The sequence below is a fragment of the Lissotriton helveticus genome, chromosome 2_2, assembly GCF_964261635.1.
Source record: "Lissotriton helveticus chromosome 2_2, aLisHel1.1, whole genome shotgun sequence".
Lineage (NCBI taxonomy): Eukaryota > Metazoa > Chordata > Amphibia > Caudata > Salamandridae > Lissotriton > Lissotriton helveticus.
In genome coordinates, this window is record NC_136060.1 from 289,519,839 (window position 1) to 289,540,566 (window position 20,728).

The 20,728-nt window shown below is 45.5% G+C and overlaps 1 protein-coding gene across 3 annotated transcripts in view; it reads left to right on the forward strand.

The window, feature by feature from the left end:
* The first annotated feature begins 17,054 nt into the window (after positions 1 to 17,054).
* Positions 17,055 to 20,728, forward strand: part of FAM184B (family with sequence similarity 184 member B) — a 619,377-nt gene continuing 615,703 nt past the window's right edge. For 2 of the 3 annotated variants that reach the window (XM_078678421.1, XM_078678423.1), the window contains exon 1: positions 17,056 to 17,357. In XM_078678421.1, coding sequence (XP_078534547.1) covers positions 17,229 to 17,357 — 129 coding nt within the window. In that variant the 5' untranslated portion in view covers positions 17,056 to 17,228. Of the gene's footprint in view, positions 17,358 to 20,728 lie in introns of all 3 variants that reach the window. The other variant, XM_078678422.1, reaches the window with a different exon arrangement.

Here is a 20,728-nt window from a genome sequence, read left to right on the forward strand (position 1 = left end):
TCTCAGCCCTCCCGGAGTCGCGAGCTCTGGGGAGATCGTTTCTGCCCCGGACCTCCGCCCGCTCCCTGCAGCCTGCCGGACCTCGCAAATCTCAAGGGGAGGCTCTGTTGCTGTGGCTGCCTGTGCTGGGGGAGTGCTTCCGCCCGTCTACAGTCTTGCCTATGCCCTGTGCTCATTGACCTGCCGAGCTCACACGGAGCAGCTCCGGCACGGATATGTGAGGGCTTGCATGGGTTCCTTTGTTTGTGGCCGCCATGATGCCGGTCGGCTTTCTTCCTAGCTGCGCTGATGGCCGGTAAGATCGAGCTGCCCTGACTGCCCGCCGCACCATCGGATGCCCCTCGCTTATGCAGCGCACAGGAGGGGACGTAAAGTGTTGTGGGGCAAACATCCACTTCCCTGTCGGAAACTGTGAACCCCGTTTTCCCCCCCTCCCAGCACTCCGTGGACTGCTGCTAAGATGGCGATGCCTGATCACCAACGGGGTGGAAATGGCGCTGGGACCTCTTCCTGGGGTGGCATGTGTTCATTGGTACGGGGGACCGTGTTTGAGCCCTCCACTGAGATTGGAGAGCCTCGAGTATCACGGCCGGACTGCACCTACAGGGAGGTGTTGAATATCCTGGATGAGGTGCGGTCGGAGATACTGCGTGCCTCGGCGGTGCTGTTTGAGAAACTTGATGCGTTTCTCCCTGCTGTGAGCCGAACGCGAGGGGTTCACTCTCAACAGGACTCAGGTCTGACTTGGTTACAACTTGCCAGCCCCTCGCTACCTCCTGTTGCTACTGTATCACCCGATATAACCGCTACTGGGGCTTCTGCAGACTTGTTGCCGCTCATTCACGCTGCTGTTGCTACAGTGTTTCCCCTTTGTTCTTCGATTGGCTGTCTGCCTCGTGAACCAGCCTGGCTGTGCAGTGCATCGCTAGCTTGTTCTCCTGCCCTTGCCCCTGCTCCCTCCTTGACTGGTTCCATCTCGTCGTTCAGCGACTTTTGCCATTTATGCGCTCTGGGAGTACATTTTGTTGTTGGACTACTATCTGCGGGGGACGACCGGAGTTCCCTCGGCGATGGTGCGCTTTCCTTATCCTCGAGGCGGCCATGTTTCCTCGTCAAGACGGATTGCAGCGGACTGCCAAGATGGTTGGGTGACAAAGTGCCTCCTAGATCGGGCCAAGGCTAGCCGATCCTCTGATTGCATTCCTGTACGGACTGGTGGAGGCCAGGACAGACTTGATATGTGTGTGGTACACAGGGTATTACTTACTATCTTTCCCCAATGAGGATGTCTCGGGTGCAGTTCTCTGGTAATTGATGCTGGGGTGTGGGATGCTTAGTGAGCCGGGGGTGTCCGAGCGTGTACATTTGATGCGGGAGGAGCGGGTTCCTGGTTGTGTCACCGTCTTACCGGGTGGGGATCGGGGCTAGATTGTGATACGTATTGGCTACATGATTTGTATTTACGATGTAGATTGTTTCCCCCCGTCTGTCTCTATTATAGCTAGTGGTTGTTTTGCTCTCCAATTAAGGCATCCTTTGGGTGTTGCGACCTTTGTCATTGACACAAGCTGCATTATACACTGGCTACCCTGATTAATTGCTCGCTATCGCCTCCGCCACGTTTTTCTTTGTTTCCTGTTTGCTGGTCCTGAAACTTATGGTGACGTGGGGGTTATTTGTACAGGGTAGCGTCCATCTTGCTCTCCTCTGTCTGCACTCTCATTACGGCGGCCATTTTGTCCCTTTGTCCTGCCTGGGGAGGGCGTTTGCTGGGCCTCATAGTATAGTGGTCGCTCGCGACCGGATTAGAGATCGTGGTCTTCGGGGCTTCACTCTGGTTGTCCTGGCTGTTCTGTTTCTGACTGTGCCACCTCTCTGGTGAATGTAGAGGTCGTAGCTCCCCATATCTGTTCTGCTACTGTTGTTCATCCTGGTGAATTCGCACGTGGGGTGGAACTGGGTTTATCCTATTACCGCCCATATGGACGGGGTGATCATTTCAGTACTGACTCGGGGTCCGGGGCACATCTGTTTCAATATTTCATTTGCTGGTGTATTTTTCGATTTTATTGCTTCAATTGGGGCAGGGGGCTATACATGGCTGGGGGACCGTGAGTTTGTTAATATTAGGGCTCCTCCTCCCTCGTTTCCCTTTCCTTTTCGGGAGTGATAGACTGGCTTGTTCTTCTCTTCCTCCCGATGCTTCAAGTGTGATGGTTTTCTTTTCTTATCTTTTCTTCTTTCTTTTCTATTCTTCCTCTGTATTTCGGGTTTCTTTACTGGGCGACAGGCACTTTGCCGGGGGGGGGGTAGGCCGTAGCCTCCGGATTGTTGTAGGGTGGGGGGGTAGGTTTAATTTCTCTTTTAGTTTCTATGGGCCTTATTTTTCTAATTTCTGCGCTTTCTTGTTCTGGTTTCAGTTCTGGGTCTGCCCTGAAGGTTAGTAGGTAGTGGGTGGCGCTGAGGGTAGTGCGTAACTGTGGACTGCAACTCCTATTGTTGGGTGTGTTACTGCCATCTCGACGTGGTGTTCTTCATATTGTTGTTCTAATTAATGCTGCCTGCTCATGTTTGTGTACTTACTGTCTGGACTCAGTTCTCCTTGATTTCATTCTTCATTGTTATATTTCTTTATAATTTTAAAATTTAACCTTCAATTCTCCTTTTCCTTGGCGACATGACTCCATTTTGTGTCACGGCTACTAATTGTTGCTATCATACCTGATGCCGTTGTGGAATAACGTTGCTCGCACCTGTGCTTAAAGTTTTGTGGCCGGCCTGATGGTTGTAGGCCCGTATTTGTTCCTTTTTGTGCACAATAAAGGTTTTATAAAAAAAAAAAAAAAAAAAAAGAAACTCATAAAATATCATACATGGTTAATTAAAATTATTAGTCGAGATTCTTGTCCATTTGCACTGCCAGAGTTCCAACCCTGTTACCAATCTGGATGTTTTCCTTTTTTTCAAACCTTATCACCTTCGGAGTCGCTTTTTTTTTAAATCAGTCTTAAGGGCCTGGTCAAAGACTTTAAGGAATTTAATCAATTTACAGTTAAATTGTGGGTCAGATGGGTTTAGGCCCGCTATTATTGCAACTCTGCAGAACCTGATGCCTCTGGCGTTAAAAGTTTGTCTAAGTAAGGTGGCTCGTGCATTGTAGAGTTTTTTGCATATACAGATTTTATGGATAAAATCCTCTTTATGATAACCAAAGAGTCAACATGATTTTGGCCCTGTGTGCACCCAGGTAGGCTGATCCGCTGTTAACGGTAACTTTCCAAAAGGTATTGCCATTAATTGTGTCTTCAGGTAAATTGAGAATGTCGTATTCAAGTAAGGAACTGGTGCAAGTAACTTATAATTATTAATCACCATCCAAGCGTGCAACCGTAACCTGAAGAAATTTTTATAGGACAGTAATGAGTGAATTTTTGCAGTTTTGTTTATTGCTTGTTTGAAGGACTGGTATGGCAGATTTTGTTCCACAACTCGGTTGTACAGGTTATTAACAAGGATGTGTAAAGATATTGATTGTATGGTGATTTTCTGGCCTCGTCTACTTCAGAATTCAAGACGAAACTGTGCCGGAGAAGCTGACCGTTGTATCTGGAAAACGTTTTAATAAGTAGAGACTATTAGTTGGTTTAAAAGCTCTGAGTCTTTGCCATGAAAAGCGGTATTGGTGTACGTTAGTGTTGGAAGGATTTTCGCCGCCATCACAGCTAGCAGAGGTTTATATGATGGACCATTCAGCTTTTTTGCCAGTTGACTGAGTGTAAATGTGAGAGCACTGGTTATCTGTGTCATGTATGTTTTTTGCTCTAAATGATGTTATGTATTGTCTATATAGAGTCCCAAGTATTTATAGCTTTTTACTTCCTCTAACTTGTTGCCATTGAGCCAGATGTTCCGATTGCTTCTCCGGTGATTGCCAATCAACATTGTTTTGGTTTTTGATATGTTTATTTCTAATTTGTTAGTTGAGATATAGTCTGACATTTCATTTAAAACTCTTTGAAGACCGATCTTAGTTAGACTCATTAACACCACATCATCGGCGTACGAAAGATGTGCGAGTAATAGCTTACCTTTTTTGCGGCGGATTTGAATTAATACAATCTATTAGTAAAATTAATAAAATCAATCTGCAAGATCAGACATGAACAAATTGAAAAGGTGTGGGGTCAATACGCAACCTTGTTTGAGGCTTTTAGTCGTAATCAGCTTTCTTGATAGTCTGGTGCCATCTCCTATCTTGATTCTAATCCATGTATTGGAGTAGAATTGCAATATGACTTGTAGTAACCTCTCTGGGACGTTCCAGGCTCGCAGTTGTTTCCAAAGGAGGTGACGGTCTACACTATCAAACGCTGGCTTTAGGTCTATAAAGCAGAGGTGTAGTTGTTGTTTGCTCCGTTTGCTGAGTGTTAGAGCTAAGATGTTCGAAATCGTCCCTATACCTTGCCTGAAAACGTGTTTGGTTAACTGGAATAAGATTGAGATGGTTTGACCATTCCTTCAGGTCTTCCAAAATAAGTGAGGCATGATATTTGGCTTCGACATCTAAAAGGGCGATTAGCCTGTATTCCGATGGATTTGCTCTATTTCCTCCTTTAAAAATAGGTGTCAATATCGAGCCTTGCGAATTAGGTGGAATGCAATTTAGCTGCTCTATTTCTTTAAATAGCTTGAATAAATGCTCGCTCCAGAAGGATGGATCATTCTTAAAGATGGCTTTTGGGATGCCATTAGGTCCTGGAACACTGTCTCCTCTAAATTTCTGAATTATGCGTATAACTCCATCAGCTGACATGGAGGACTGGTTTGTCTTTGCATTGGGGGAACTGCTGCCATTTTTACCCTGCAATTTGATTTTTTTCTCCATTGACTTAGCGCCAGAGTCCTTTTTTACTATTATGTAGCTCGTACTGACCTCGCCTGAGTTGCTTGTATCACTGACCCCTTGTGTGGTGATTTCCGATATGTTTTTTTCCTCCACTAATTTCTGGGTGTTCAATGCTGGCTTGTCAGGAATGACGATTTCTGTGAACTTTGTAGTTAGAAATTTAGCCCACTCGTGTTTTTGTATGTTTGATGTATGTATGTTTGTATGTATGTATGTATGTTTGATGATAGCATGTTCACTGGCCTATGCAATTTATTTATTATTTCCCAGAATGTATTTGAGTTGGTTTTCTTAGCACTACAAAGTAATTCAGCCCAAAATTTATCATTGTTGATTCTCTTTTCTTCCCATAATTTTTTTTATACGTTTTCCTCAGCTGACGTGCATTGTCCCAGGCTGCTTGGTCGAGGAATGTTATTTTTAGCCTCCTAATGGCTTTTTTGAGTTCGCATTTCAAGGCTCTCAGCCCTATCATTGTTTTTGGTTAATTTCGTTTTTTGATTTTTTTTTATAACAGTTTTATTACAGAAAAAACAGCAGCAGCAAAGACAGTACTCAAGCAGTTTAGCAGTTGATACATACATTCAAGTACGAGTAAAGTGTGCATCATCTTTCACAAGCATCATCAATTACATCATACAATATAATGGTCAGTATAGAGGGTTGCATTTGTGTCCACTAGTCTGAGAGTCACCTCTTCTGCACATGTTTTGTCGTCACTGGGAATTATGTTGTCACGTCTGTGTCCGCTCCCTCCAGAATTGTGTTTCTCTCTCGTCTCAGTTCCACCGTGGGGGAGATGCAAATATCCCCCCTATATTTATTCCAACGCCCCCACTTTTGATCCCATTTTTCAGGGCAGCCAATACCTTTATACACAGTTTTCTCCACTACCATAGCATGGTCCATGTCCTTAGCCCAATCCCGCAACCGTGGTAAAGAATCCACCCCCCACTTCTGGGCAATATTTCTCTTTGCTATGCTCCATCCCACGGCGGCCCATGATTGTTCGGTTTGGGTGAGGTCAGTTGCCTCCCGGATGTTAAGGAGGCATAGGCGGGGAGTTGGATGTATGGATTTATCACAAGATCTAGTCATTTGTCAGGCAACGTCTACCCAGTAGCGCTGTATGTGGGGGCATTCCCATATAATGTGTATGAAAGTACCTAATTGATTGCAGTGTCGAAGACAGTTTATGTCTGGTCTCCTGCCCAGTCTAAATAGCAGCTTAGCATCAAAATATACACAGATTAGGCGGAGTTGCATTGGGATGGCCACTTCGCGGGGGAAGCTAGCATATCAAGCCAGTCCTCATCAGTGATAGTACCCAAACCCGTCTCCCAATTGGCACGCAATTTCAGCATTGGATCGGGCTGGTTGTTGATGAGCTTCTTGTATGTTAGGGAGACAGCTTCGCTGTCCATTGGGTCCAGCAACACCCTGTCCTCCAAGGGAGAGGATTCTTTGAGGGAGGTGTCTGTAGGAAGGGCGCAGTCTGTTGCATGGCTAATCTGGAGATACCGGAAGTGTTCTGAAGGTGCCAGCTGATATTTAAGTTGTGTGAGAAGTTGGCCTGATATGTGATGTCCACTATTCTAGTGGGCACCCTGTATCAGTCCAAACAACCCTTATGGTGCTGGTTGTAAAGTCAACCTTATAGACCAGCTATCCTAGTGTTAGCATGGACAAAGCAGTCTTAGGCTAAACTCAAGAGGGCATGTGAAGCCAGCTGTTTTACCATATGCAATCCCTTTAATACCAAATGAAAGGACACCACACAGGTTGTATATCAAAATATATATGTATTTATTTCTAACACAATCCTCTGAACTCTTTATGAGGTCAGAGGCACCAGCACATAACAAGATTCTTAATTAAAAATATATTAAGTTGCTCAAAATATGGTAATGCCCTAAGGGCACTTCGAACCATATACTAAAATAGTGGTATTAGAACCACGTCACGAACAAAGGACAGGCCTAGGGCCTGGAGAATCGCTGGGGCTACGCTGTACTGCCAAAGGATAGGGAGCAGGAGGCCAACGGGATGCGCGTGCAGTGTCTTTACACGCATGCAAGTTACCATAGAGTTAGAATGGGAACCAAAGAAATGGAAATTAGTTCTTTTAGGACACTTCCGGATGGACTAGGGAAAAGCTATTTCAAACTAGGACACTAGGATAGTCAATACCCACAGGAGTACCGAAATACTCGCGTTACCTCACCCACAGGAAGCGGGTGCATAGGTGTCAAAGTGTGTCGGGTTTCGTCGCTGATTCCTATGGAGCCTTGGAGAAAGATGCTGCAGGCGACCAAGAGAGAAGTGTCCGGTTGGATCCAAGGGCGGATCGAGGATGAAGAGTACCTGAAAGCAGAGGGGACAGAGTCTGGGTCACTAGCCAGTGACCAGGATGGAACCAGAAAGGAACCAGGCGATGTCGCGAAGCAATCAGGTGATTTAGTGAAGCTTGTCTCTGCAGCCACGTGGACCAGGAGGTGTTGACGACGACCAGGCGCTGGATACGGACTGTCCCACGAAGGCTCTCGCTGTCGGCGGTGTCGGCTTCAGGATTGGAGTCAACAAGCCTTGGCAAAGGCAACCCACGCAGGAATCGGAGATGGCTTCTTAATCAGACCAGCAAGGTCTGATGGGCTGCTCCTTTTCAGGGGAGCAAGGGCCAGTCTGGAGCAACCAGACCAGCGTTGTAAATCAAAGGTTTTGTCGTCACAGAGACCACTAGTCACCGGGCAAGTGACCGGACAGACGTGTCAAGCAGGAAAATGCAGAAGGGCCCCACGCAGAACTCGTGGAGGGTGGAGGGCTGATCTTTGGTGCAGTTGGTGCTCGGGGCTGGGGCTTCTCAATCCCCAATGCACAACTTCGAGGGTGCCTCAGAAGTTGCACGGAAAGCAATTCGCTTACTTTCCAAGATGGCCGGTCCCCTGTCTCTCGTTGCCTCCACGGGTCTCAGCTCTGCTGTGACTTTGGATCGGGCTGTTGGAAGTCTGGAAGTCCGGGTCTTGTCAGGCTCTGTCCTCGGGCTCCGGCAGGAGCGTCGACAAAGCAAACCGCTGATCGCTTCATGGTGCCTGCTTGTGCAGGGTGGTCACTCCTTGACCACAAGGGAGATTCTTCAGTCGTCTTCTTGCAAAGTAGATCGTCAAAGGTTCAGATTTTTGTATCAGAGTTTCAGTCAGGATAAATCTAAAGTCTTGGGACTCAGCTCCTACCTATATACCAAATTTAGGGGCTGGATTACCTGCTAGGTCCCTCCTATGGGTGGGACCCAGGAAGGGGGTGGTTACACCCCTTTCCCTTTGTCCAGTTTCGCGCCAGAGCTGGGGCTGGAGTGCCCCAGCACCGGTTTGAACTGGACTATGCATGGGACACCTTGTGTGCCCCAGGCAGTGTCTCATTTCATTCAGCCCTCCCTGCCCCAATACACTACGGCCTGTCTGGGGTGGTGCTAGCAAGACAGGAAACCTATTGTCCAAACCTCCCTCGCTGGAAGGACTTCCAGCAGCAGGAGGTCAGACTTGTGTCTGTGGCAGCAGCATCCATTTTGTGATGCTGAGGCTCTGTTTAACTTTAACCGTGATTAGTAGGAACAACATGTCTTCTCCCTCTAGAAGGGTGGAATGCTACCCCCGTCGCCAGAACTGGCGAGGGGGTAGTATTCCAAAGCGTATGACACCTTACACGACATGTTTTGATAAAGCCAAACCAAAGTTAGCATTTAACCGCGAGGTTCATAATGCACTTAAGAGTATATGGTATGGCTATATCCTAGAACAGCTATAAGGACATGGTTCCGAAAGCTGCAGACAGGCCCAGCTCATGCTAGAGCACCATCTCACATAAAACCAAGCACTCTGCCTTCAGGATTGTTCCCCGATATATAATTTATCAGATAAAACTCTGACAAGCGCAGAGATGAGTATCTTGGAAAAAGGTTTAACTTTCGTTCCAGCCAAACACACAAATTTTGTGAAATTAAAGACTGAAGCAATCGAATTTTGCCGAAAAATCAAGCTTAAAACATTTTTTGCCAATACAACATTTGATCAACCAATGGAAACAACAGGTCTAAGGAGGAAATCAACCTTTTGTCCTCCTTCAAATAAAATCCCAAAAGAGGTAATTACCTTTGAGAAAACTATACTCTCTGCCATCACAAACATGGAAAAGAAAAAGAAATGGGTAAAATATATTATTTCTAAACCTGAAAGAGATGCTCTCGAAAGCCTCAAGAATGACCCCACCGTTGTGATCAAACAGGCAGACAAGGGGGATCAATATTCATTTGGGACACTGGTAAATACATCACCGAAGTAATGAAACAACTAAATGACGAAAGTTGCTACAGAAAAGTCCAAAAAGATCCAACGACAGAACTAAAAAATCAACTAAATGCAATCTTGGAAAAAGGACATACAGATGGACTACTTGGAAAAAGAGAATTTGAATATCTCCAATGTAAACACCCGAGGATTCCACTGTTTTATATCCTTCCAAAAATCCACAAGGATGAATCAGCCCCACCCGGAAGACCGATAGTGTCGGGCTGTGAATCATTACTTGAGCCTATTTCTAAATTTGGGGATTATTTCTTGAAACCGTTCCTCCCCCAAGTTAAATCCTACTTACGGGACACCACAGATTTTATCAATAAGCTTGAATCGATTGATTTTAATGAAAATTCACATTATCTAGTTTCACTAGATGTGATTTCATTATATACCCAAATACCGCAAACTGAAGGCCTAGAGGTGATCGCAACATTTCTGGAAAGCAGAGACAGACCGGTTAGAATACCAACAGATTTTATCATGGAATTGGCATCATTTGCCTTGAGAAAAAACTACTTTAACTTTAATGGAGAATTTTTCTTCCAAACGGGAGGAGTAGCAATGGGCTGCCCCTTTGCCCCGGAATTGGCTATATTATTTATGTCCAAATATGAAGACAAGTTCATATACCAAGACAATCCTTATGCACAATTTATTTCACACTGGAGTCGTTACATAGACGACGTCTTCTTCGTCTGGACAGGGGGAGAAGATGAACTATTACAGTTTCATGATTGGATTAACAACCGCACTCATGAAATTAAATTCAGCCTCAATTTCTCTAAGCAAAAAATGGCATTTCTAGATGTAGAGGTCTATCCATCAGACGGAAAACTGGTGACAACATTATATAAAAAACAGACCGACCGGAACAAAGTGCTCCATTTTGGAAGCAATCACCCCGTAAATCTAAAAGAAAATCTGCCATTTGGACAGTATTTGAGAATCAAAAGGAATTGTCATTTCAGAGATGAATATGAGATTCATGCCAATCGTTTGACAGAAAATCTGCTAGAACGGGGATACCCTAAAAAACTCCTGAGGCGCTCTGTGAAGAGAGCGTGGTGGACGCCTAGAGAGAAACTGCTAAAGAAAAAAGAAAAAACTCCACTGGAAAGAGTTGTTTGTGTTTCAACTTACTGCCCCAACTCCAATCTTTTGAAGAAAGTGATGAATCAAAATTGGCATCTCGTCCAAAATCTGGATGACCCACTGAAAAACAAACCTTTATTTGCTTTTAAAAAAGATCAGAGCATCGCGAACCATCTGGTCCGTGCAGCTATCCCCAAAAAGAAACACGCGTCAGTAAGATCTATGTTGGGCTTACCTCCAGTCCACGGCCACCACAAATGTGGCACCTGTGTGTGCTGTCCCACTACGGAAGAAGGAACAATATTCAAGCACAAACAAACCTTTTGGAAACACGAAGCTTTCACAAACTGTAAATCACGTTACGTGATATATGGGATTAGATGCCGTGCAACATGGTATATATCGGCAAAACAAATCAAGAAGTAAGAAGACGAATTACCCAGCATAAATCACAAATCAAAAACAATGTACAGACAGCACCTTTAGTCAATCACTGGAAAACAAAAAAACACACAGAATCTGACATTAAATGGACAATAATTTCGAAAATCGAACAAGATCCTCGTGGAGGAGATATGGAAGAAAAACTTGCAAGAAGAGAAGCCATGCTGATTATAAAATTCAATACAGCAGTTGATGGCCTCAACGAAATTTCTGAATTATACAGGCTGTCTTAGCTACTCCAATAAGAAGAAAGTGTCCCTGGTTTTATTACAACATCTCACACTTAATAATGCAACTATACAGTGCACGATAAACAATCAACAACTTTAAATGCAGCAGGAACGGGGCCCCAGTTCCGCTGTAACAGTTCTTTAAATGGTACTAATCACGTAGATTTTTGATAAAATCATTTCGGCATAGAGCATGTATAGACGGACGGGAGGAATAACGTAGGAACTACAATTCCCAGGCGAGAAGGAATCAAGGAAGCGTCGCCGCGTATTGACGTCAGAAACGTCTGGAACATCAAAATACCGGAAATCCGTGAACGCAAACTATAGCGTGACAATCGGAAAGTAGAGGACGCGAACGCCGAAGCAAATGGTAAGTGAAACCTCGGTTTCCTACTGATTTGATTTAAAAACGGCAGCGCTACCACAGCAGGACATGAGACACTAAGAACTCGTTCTATCTCCTCAGATACAAAGCTCGAAATACTGAAGTAAAAGACATACAGCAAAGGCGTGTAAAAGAATATAATAATCTCGATGCGCAACAAGTAAGTCCTCTCAATGAATTTCCTATAACGACCTGAACAATGAAAACAACTGTAACTGATGCCCCTTTCACTCTTTTGACACTCTAGGATCAAAACATAATACATTCCACCACAGGAAGTAAAAACCAACCTATAGTGTAAGTATGAGAAAGGAATAATTGGTTGTCTAGCGACGTGTAGAGTACCCAGGGCTCGACAAATCCACTCGCCCGCTCGCATTTGCGAGGGAGAATTGATGAGGACGAGCTATTTTTAGGTCATACTCGCCCTTTCTGGCGAGTAGGAAGACAAACTAACTTTTTTCCTCTGTCTTTGAAAACGGAGCAAAAGTGACAAGATAACCAGATTTAAAGGTATTTTTATTGCTCACAAAGGGAATAAGCAATAAAGATGCCTTTAAATCTCATTAACTTGTCACTTTTGCTCCGTTTTCAGAGACGGAGGTCAAGTAAGTTGCAGTTGGGTCGAGTGGATTTTCCAAGGTACTAGACCTGCAGGACTAGTACTATTTTTTGGATTTTTCGAGCCCTGCAGTACCTATATAAGAAAGTTGTCGTAATCTGGTTGTGAGTTAAGACTGGCAAACTTAGGTTATTTTCCTTTTGATTATTTCAGAGCCCCTTTCCCTCGATTGACATAAGGCAGAGGTCAGAGATACCCGCTTTCAGACACATGCGTTAACAGCACACTCCCAGCAGTCAAATTAAAACACCCTCCCTGTCTTTTTCAGATATGTGGTCCTGATGAGAACACCCCCTAATAAGGGTGTTCGAAACGCGTAGACCAGCCCGTCATGCAGCCTTAGGAACTTTTACAAAGTGTTAAACGCTCTAAAATCAAAAGTTATCCCAAGGTTGCCTCCAAGTTTAAAGCATATTTCTTTGTATAAATGATGAAAAATGTATATTGTGTAAATAGGATGTGTGTGAGACTCTAGTGAGTCTGGATGAATGTTTGTTTGGAAGGTGTGCAAGGATAGAATAAATGTTTATTTTTGATTGCTGTAATTTTTGTAGATTGTATTGAAGGAGTAAATAACAAGAAATGTATATAAATGTGGTGATGTCATGAAAATAATGAAAATGTGTTTTTGAAAAACAAAAAACAAAAATATAAAGATTTATATCAGACAGAAAAAGAAGTCTTGCAAATATGGTGTTTTGTTTCATTATGTTAGTTTAGTCATCCCTGAGTAAAATTGCAGTACTGGTAACTGTTTTGTGATATAGCTTCAGGATTGTTAAGGCCTGCCATAGGAGTGACTTATAGGTGTATATGTGTCTAGATATAAGGTTAGATATAGGTATACTATATCTAAACAAGGGGTGATTACACGACCTTGCCCCAGCTGAGTGATCAGCCAGTTGTGTCAGTTTGGATGGCCAGCCAGGGGTGGCAAAAGATATGGTGCATCCCCTGGTAGGCCTTGTATGCACCTATGCCCTGGGTACCAGGTCCATCATCCCCTTTTGTATCGCTTTGTTCGCCCTAAGTGTGGCAGGGTATGCTCAGACATGAGTCCCTTGTTCACTTGGCCACTGGATTCAAGATAGCCTGGCTGATGAGGATTATGAATCCGAAACCGGTCTCAGGATGCTTGTTTCCGGTCCAGGGAAGACATGGCTTGGCAGTTCGGGCTGGACTGTTCCCATGAGGCACAGGGTCAGACTGATTTGCATATAGCCATGTCTGAACTGGGGTGGCTGAGTGAACTAAAGAATGGTGATGGATTAAACCCAGATCAGTTGACTGGGGGTGAGTGTTTGATTTGTTCAAACGCTCCGTCCATCATCCCCTTTTGTATCGCTTTGTTCGCCCTAAGTGTGGCAGGGTATGCTCAGACGTGAGTCCCTTGTTCACTTGGCCACTGGATTCAAGATAGCCTGGCTGATGAGGATTATGAATCCGAAACCGGTCCCAGGATGCTTGTTTCCGGTCCAGGGAAGACATGGCTTGGCAGTTCGGGCTGGACTGTTCCCATGAGGCACAGGGTCAGACTGATTTGCATATAGCCATGTCTGAACTGGGGTGGCTGAGTGAACTAAAGAATGGTGATGGATTAAACCCAGATCAGTTGACTGGGGGTGAGTGTTTGATTTGTTCAAACGCTCCGTCCATCATCCCCTTTTGTATCGCTCAATAGCATCGCACCCACATCTGTAAGTGTCATGCGTTGGAGGCCCGGTGGGGCATACACTGAAATAACATTAGGAATTCTGCCCTCCCAAATGCCAGTACAAGCTGAATAGCTGCCCTGTGGATCAGTCCACGTGTCTTGTATCATGTAGGGACAAGCCTTACGAAGAGGATTATCACCCCCATGGACCCTGACGAAAAACCAGTGTGTGTGACCATACAATAACTCTTCCTATCCAGGGCCTTGCAGGAGTTACCTATTAGGTGGGAACAAGACCATATCTAGCCCCTGACGGTGAATATATGGTAACACTATTCCCCGCTTAATTTAGTCTCCTAACCCATTAAGGTTCCATGTCATGAGTCTAAGTCTTAGACCTCTCGCCATAAGAGTCTGATAGTAGTTTGCTGGAGTTCACACAGTGTACCTGGTGAGTGAGACCGTCAGCGACGATCCCCCATGCCACTACGATTATGATCAAACTCCCTGTGGCTTCATGGGGTGTGAAATCAACGAGCTGAGCGTGAATACTGATCAGAATGCACAGATATAAGATGCAATTGTTAACAAAGCTGTAAATGTGTAAGTAGGTGCTTCGTCCTGCTGCAAAGTGTCTTCCAATAGCTGCTCCCAACCAACGTGAACTCAAGAACCACAAACTCCCTCCCTCCATGCCTCCATGCTCAGCGGGAATAAAATCGCCAGCCACCCCCAACATGCCGTGTGCCTGTCGCCCACCCATGAACAATTTCAGGGAACGCGGGTAACCCCACTCCCGGTATGCATAAGGTTATATGGCATTTCATCGCTCCCCGGCCCTATACAACCCTAAAACATTGAGTTACACACACAGATGCCCATATCGACCCTCGAGAAGTGCCCTGCAGCATCCACCTCACCAATAACAGTGTAATAACAGTTTTGTTTTTTTGATTGTTAGTCTGGTGTTGTTTACTCGGCAAGATCCACAAGTGGATCCCCAACGAAACAAGAAGAACGGTCACCCAGGCCCTCGTCAGCAGCAGGTTGGACTACGGAAACGCCCTCAACGCAGGAGCCTCAGCCAAACTCCTGAAATGACATCAACGCATTCAGAACGCCTCGGCTCGCCTGATATTCAACATCCATCGCTGCAGCCACATCACACCCCACCTGAGGACCTGCACTGGCTTTGCGTCAACAAGAGGATAACCTTCAAGCTCCTCACCCACGCACACAAGGCACTCCACAACACCGGACCAGTGTACCTCAACAGAAGACTAAGCTTCTACACCCCCACCCACCAGCTTCGCTCCGCCAACCTCGCCCTCGTCACAGTCCCCTGCATCCGAAGAGCAACCTCCGGCGGCAGATTATGCTCCCACCTTGCCGCCAAGACATGGAACACCCCCACCATCCACCTACGGCAGACCCAAGACCTGCTTTTTGAGCAGTAGCATCATTCTTCCCACCCCATTGACCGTGACCCTCACGGTTAAGTAGTGCGTATTACAAATGCTATGATTGATTGATTGAATGTTGTAAGATCCGAAGTGCATTTTACCCAAGCTTGTATTTTGTTTGGGGCCTCAAATTCACTATCCATTATCAACCTTTTTAATTAAGTCTGGAGTGCTTCTATCGTTTCGTTTGACCATTTTAAGCGTTTTAGGTCAGTTGTGTAGCTGCTTCCTTCTATTGTAAGGTTTGCCTGATGTTTGGCTAGTTTTAAGCTGAAATGTATATGCTGGTAAGTATGGTCACTCCTGGTTGTGTACTCTATGTAAAAATGAGAGAGTAATGGCATCAATGCTAATGAGATGGCTGTATAGTCCAGTTTTGATTGTGTCTTTCCTCCATGGAATGTGTGTTTTGGTGGGAAGTCATCCGTTGTTCTACCGTTTATTACTCTCAATCCTAGAAACTCTAGAGCATTTACCAGACGTTGAACTACGGGGTCCGGAAATGATCTCTTTAGCTGGTATTGTAGTGGAACACTCCAGTGTATATTGTCAGCTACTAGCTTCTCATCTTCGTCCGGGGTGTATATTAAATAAGAATTAAAGTCCCATGTCAGTATCATAAGAATGGGAAATGGGGGTTCCGGGGTACAGAGAAAAGTGTGTCCTTTTATAGGACTTTGAACAATGATGTTCATACATTACGACTCAAATACATGGTTCTCAGGCTATGTACCAACGGGGAACAAGCAAGAAGAAACATTGTATGCCAGATTACATTTGAAGATCATGCCATAGTACTATAACACTGGATTTTCAGTCTCATGATTTATTCAAAAGCATTATAGTTGATACATTTTACAATGATAGCCTGGGACCTTTGGGATGTCCTTGTTTATGTAGAATGTGGTGAGAAGTATCTGGGAACGGATTCACTGTTTATTAGTGTAAAGATTGCGTTTCTTTATCTAGAACAAAAACAACAGCATGCTTGTGTGTTTCGACATCATTTCAAGATGGACAGAGTGAACACAGTCTATGTTAGAGTAAGCTGACTTTCTAATGTATTTAGAGTAAACAGAAGAAATAAACAGCTCTCACAGCAGCGTCGGGGTGGGTACTGCGGGCACTGGGTAGGCGTCGCTTGAGATTTTGCTTTGGTCCATGTGGAAGCGGAGAAGGGAAGGGGCCGGGAAGGTCTGGAATGGGCACCAACTCTTACTGTACACTTATTGTAATTAAGTAATCATTTATGGGGTTTGTATTCACTTAACTCATGCCACTCGTGCAGCAAGGTACGTTGGCCCAGCAGATGGTGTGCACGCACCGTCTTAAATAATGGGACAAAACATAAACAAATAATCCTATGAACCGTCCCATCGAAACTCGAATTTTTGCTTTTTAAGACGTAACTTCTTCAAGATTTGGGTTGGCAATTTTGTAATATTGTCGTCGGGTGCACGAGGTGTCAAATATAAGATATCACTAATTTCAGAGAAAGTTATAAGTCCTTGAGGTTATTTACTACCTGTTAAAATAAATCACGTCTTTTCCTTTGACATGGGCACCCAGCGCCAAACTCCATAACTCCCGAAGAAAAATGTATTGACAGCTTTCGCCAGAGACAGGATATTTACATCGGTGGCAGAGAGCAACTGGGAAACGCGCACAGAAACAGCAGGCCGAATGAGGGTCTTATAATCAGGAATGTGACTCAACAATGCCTTCTTGAAAGCGCCGTGTAACAACGTGCCCCGCATACAGTAATGCGGTGGGTGCTCCCAGGAATTCGCAGCACGCAGGCCATCGGAGGCATATCTTCTGTCAGAGAGCGGACCAAAAAAACACACCACGAAGCCTCGCGCACGCTTCGCCCTGTCCGGGCTGCTTTGATGAAGGGTCTGGAGATCTGCAGCGCCGGAGCGAGGGGCGTCAGACGGCGGCTGCTAAGAGGAGCGAGCCTGTGCGCGAGACCTGCGCCGCCGCCTCCGCTCGCCCGCCACTGGGCGAGAAGCCTTCCAGCAGCTGCCAGCCCGCGGAGGACAGGGCAGGAGCCGGACTGCAAACCACCTCGGAAAATAGAATGGCTTCGGGCAAGGTGCACCCGCCCGCGACCTGCAACGGATCGAAAACCGAGCACCCGGACCCCGCCGAGGAATACGGCCAAGAAATACATACGAAAATGTGCAAAAAGATCGCCCAGCTCACCAAGGTAAGAAGAATGGGGCGGGGTCACCTCTGCGCATTTATAGATTGGACATGAGGAGCGGCAGTGTAGGGTCCGGTCGAAAGGTAAACACTGCATGTGAGCTGTGACTGTGACTGGTGGCACAGGTCGCACCCCCGGACCCTGCACTGCACGAGCCGTACAGGACGCGCCTGTGAAAGAAAGCAGCAATCTGCCTTTGCTGCTGCACCGCACAGGCCCCTCACTCGTCACCCTGCCCACCAAATTCCCTCAGCACTGAGGTCTGCACAGGGTGGTAAATATAGAAACCTCTTCCTCCCCGGAAGCTCTTCCCATCGCCGCGCTGCCTATTGCAACCCTTCGTTTCTTTCATGTGTTCAATCAGGGTTCCTGCATTATTGCACCTCGTATATCAACAGGACAGATATAACTAGTTCGTTTAATTTGTAGTACCTTTGCTGATGAACAAGGAGCATGTATAGAGACTGTCTGAGAACAGTTAACTTTTCAGCGCTATGCATGCAGTGCAGGCTGCAGCAACTGGTCTGCAAAGCAAGTACTGCAAAGATCCTTTCTCCATGTGCAGGACAAGGAGCATAGCATTACAGTCCCCGTTCCTTTCATTGGCTGAATAAACATAACAAGCCCCGCCCCTTGTGTAGAATGCGAGTTGGCTTGCAATATCAGGAGCACAGCAGGCGCAGGCTGGGCTAGGAATACGTTGGGTGCAGCTGCAAACTGCTTGAGATGGAGCAAAAACAGAGCACTCACTCTCTGACCAGCGTAGCTAGCACCGTCTCTACTGATAATGCAGAGTAGCTGCAGGCTTCACAATCAAAAACAGGATTCCGGCCGCCGGCTACTTTAATCTTCATTATTTTATGTCTAAATCTCCCTGGTCACAGCCATTTATAAATTGAGGTGCTGAGGCCTCACCCACAAGACAGGCAAGCCTCCCTTTGTCCTTCATTTTTTCTTATACTTTTGGGAACTTTATAGGTGACCGCTCCCCATCTGGCTACCATCAAGTGTCTTTCTCGTGAAGTGTCAACCTGAAAAATACTAAGCAAGATCACTGTGGTTGTGTAATGTGTTGGAGATTGGGAAGGTGGAAATGCAAGGCCATTACTAAGAAGATTTTGAGTTAAGATGATCACCAGTGAGTGATCTGACCATTCACTCCCCATCCACTTTTCTTACAAAAATCATTACAAATTGAGATAATGAATACTCAAGTAGTCAACAAGATTTGAAACACAGCGAGCACCAGCGATGAGGACATAGCCATAAAAAATGTGGCAACCGCTATGAGTTTATCCCAACAGCTGCTCATGTTGAAGTAAACAGAGCACACAAAAAGCACGCCAAACTGTGCTTTGGAACTGTGCCCAGTAAGTCAGCTTATCTCGGTTGACCTCCTGTTTCAGGGACATGGCAGAGGCGCACCTGCCTCTTTGTACGCAATGGACATACTGAATCAAATCCACTGGCACCAAGATGCATCAGTCAGCGTTTTGCTTCACCTCGAGTTCTCATAGGTTACAAACAGGGAATTACTTTATAAAAAAAGCTATTTGTGCCAAATGACTGGAAGCATTACAGTGAACGTTTACTGTGTGAAGCAGCCTTCTCAAGGAGAAGAGGGATCTGGATAAAAAGCAAGGAGGAGAGTGCCCTGTTCTGAATGGAACACAGAAGAAAATAGAACTTAATCGTAGTCCTTTACTAAGGAGTACCTTGAATACATGATTACATTTGATATCGCACACAAATCATCCCATCTGGTGTGTCTCGGCGCACCATCAGTACAGAAAGGCGAAAACCAAATCTAATACAATGCCGTTTTTAGTGCTTTTCTAAATTTATTATAGGCAGGTCATGTTTTAAAAATATGGTAATTCGTTCTAGAGGGTGGGGCCAAACAGGAGAAGGACCTTCCACCGCATCTAGATCGTCAAATACGAGGGGCTGACATTAACTCACTGAAGCGCAGATTCATAGCAGGATTTGAGCCTCTGACATAGATACCCAGGACCTTTGCCAAGCTGGGCTTTGTTGGTTAAAAGAAGAACAATTGATGGACAGAATGCTGCCAATGTCAAACATTCACCCCAGTACAGAGATCTGGGCATAAATCCATCGTTTTTTGCCCCCCCACGCCTTTCCAGTTCAGACCCAGCTGTATGCAAATCAGCCATGATCACTGTTTCCCTTGGGAGCAGTCCAGCCCGAACAGCCAGGCAGGTCCTCCCTAGATTGGTAACAATTATCCTGGGACTGGTTTGTGGCGTCACCCCTTATCAGCTGGGCTAGCTTGATTCCAGTGGCATGGAGAGCCCTGGACCCAAGTCTGGGCATACCCATCCCACTATGGGTGACAAATGCAAAAAGAGCAATTGATGGACAGAATGCTGCACAATGTCAAACATTCACCCCAGTACAGAGACCTGTGCCTAAATCCATTGTTTTTTTGCTCCCTTTGTCTTTCCAGTTCAGACCCAGCCATATGCAAATCAGTCTTGACCCTGTTCCCCATGGAAACAGTCCAGCCTAAACTGGCAGGCCATATCCTCGCTGGACTGGAAACAAGCATCCTGGGACCGGTTTCGGGGTGTCACCCCTCATCACTCAGGCTAGCTTGACTCTAGTGTCATGGAGATCACAGGCCGGACGTCTGGGCATACCCATCCGACTCGGGGTGACAAATGCAAAAAGAATAATTGATGGACAGAATGCTGTACAATGTCAAACATTCACCCCAGTACAGAGATCTGGGCCTAAATACTTAGTTTTTTTGCCCCGTGCCTTTCCAGTTCAGCCCCAGCTATATGATTTGTTCTGCATTCTGTTCATCATTGTGTGTCTCTTGCTTTATAGGTTAAGCAGCACATTTTGAATTTCATCCTCTTCTTCTCTGGCAACCAGAGAAGAGATTTTAAAAGGGGAGCGGAAGCAAATCATCTGTGTTGCTGTGTTTTGCACGACCTACAGTTCGACAATAATGACTCATTGGCAGAAGCCAATAGCGCTTTGCCCGAATACAGCCAGCTTACAACAAGAGCCTGTATCAAGGTCTTCTTGGCAGATAAGGGAAGAAATGGTAATGCCTCCTTAAGTAAACGTAGCATGTGGAAGCAAGTGTCTGTGGTGGCTAGAATTTGGTCTTTCATTTTAAGTTCCCGATCTATCTTGACACCTCGACTTTTTATTACCTTTCTTGGGATGGGGCCTTGCCTGACTCAGGTGACCACCACTCTGGATACGACATGATTTGGGCCTTCCCCAACAGAATTATCTGTTTTCTCTGGGTTCATCTGGAGGAAGTTGTCTGACATCTCCCTGACAATCACCTTCACACTAGCCGAAAAGCAATACTTTGCTTTGTCGAGATCTTC